We start from the raw sequence: 1,008 nt of genomic DNA, 5'->3' as shown, positions 1-1,008 counted from the left end.
TGTTCTGTTTTGATTTAATACGCAATATTGACAACGCAATGTAACGAAGTTTGTAAGATCGCGCGCGTTTTAAATTCAACGGCGATTTCAAAATATGTAACACTGAAGATGACGGATGTACCGTCGAAACATGTCTGGAAAATTAAAGAAAGTTGTTATGCTCATACGACTATCTATATTGTTGCTACTATCTAGACCTTTTAAAATAACATTCTAAGAAGTGATATTTTAAGAGTAAAACAACGTTCCAAGAAGTGATATTTTAAGCGTAAAACAACGTTCCAAGAAGTGAAAATTTACGATTGATAGATATTGAGCTCTTTGCTTAGCATTTTATTTCTGTTGCGTAGTTTGACTTAAAATAACCATTCGCTATTGTCATATTCATATTGAACGTCTGCTTTTTTAAACGCTGACTCGTTGTGAACGGATCGTATAATGACAATTGAGGCCCGTAATAGATTTCAATGGTAAGTGGTTGATAATCAATTTCAAAAAACTCATATATAATTTGAACTTGTTTGATTGTAGCCTTATTGGGACGCAAAACGTTTTTTGTTCCATTTATTGTGAACGTTTTGTGTTGTTCATCAGGGATGATATATCCATATAAATAATGTGATGTTTTTTGAAATATCGAAGCCATTTAAGTCAATAGGCATATGCATTGTAAATTTTTCATCGGAACTTATTTCAAAAGCTTTGTCGAAATCATATATGGAAATATCGATGTCGTGGTTCGTGTTATCTTTCAAACCGTAAATCACTGCATAAATTGGAAGAGAAGAGGGACTGCTGTTATCGTAATCAGCTTGAAAATCGACAAACAATCTTCTTTGAATTTCACCTCCACCATCAGATGACATATTGATTATTGACCGATAATATTTGAATCTACTTTCTTTGTGGCACTGTGGTTTATATGCATACCGGTACTTATTTTTTCGAAACCGATCTTTACACCGTTGAACTCCTTTTCATAGAATTGGGAACTCCTGAAATATATCT

At 33.1% G+C, this 1,008-nt stretch overlaps 1 protein-coding gene across 1 annotated transcript in view; it reads left to right on the top strand.

Moving 5' to 3' along the window:
* Positions 1-446: 446 nt before the first annotated feature.
* LOC137974347 (uncharacterized) overlaps positions 447-1,008 on the top strand; it is a 24,892-nt gene continuing 24,330 nt past the window's right edge. The window contains exon 1 of the mRNA XM_068821375.1: positions 447-470. Within this exon, the coding sequence (XP_068677476.1) occupies positions 468-470 (3 nt within the window). The 5' untranslated portion in view covers positions 447-467. The remainder of the gene's footprint in view (positions 471-1,008) is intronic.

This window comes from Montipora foliosa, chromosome 1 (genome assembly GCF_036669935.1).
Source record: "Montipora foliosa isolate CH-2021 chromosome 1, ASM3666993v2, whole genome shotgun sequence".
Lineage (NCBI taxonomy): Eukaryota > Metazoa > Cnidaria > Anthozoa > Scleractinia > Acroporidae > Montipora > Montipora foliosa.
This window is presented reverse-complemented; position numbering and strand designations above follow the sequence as displayed.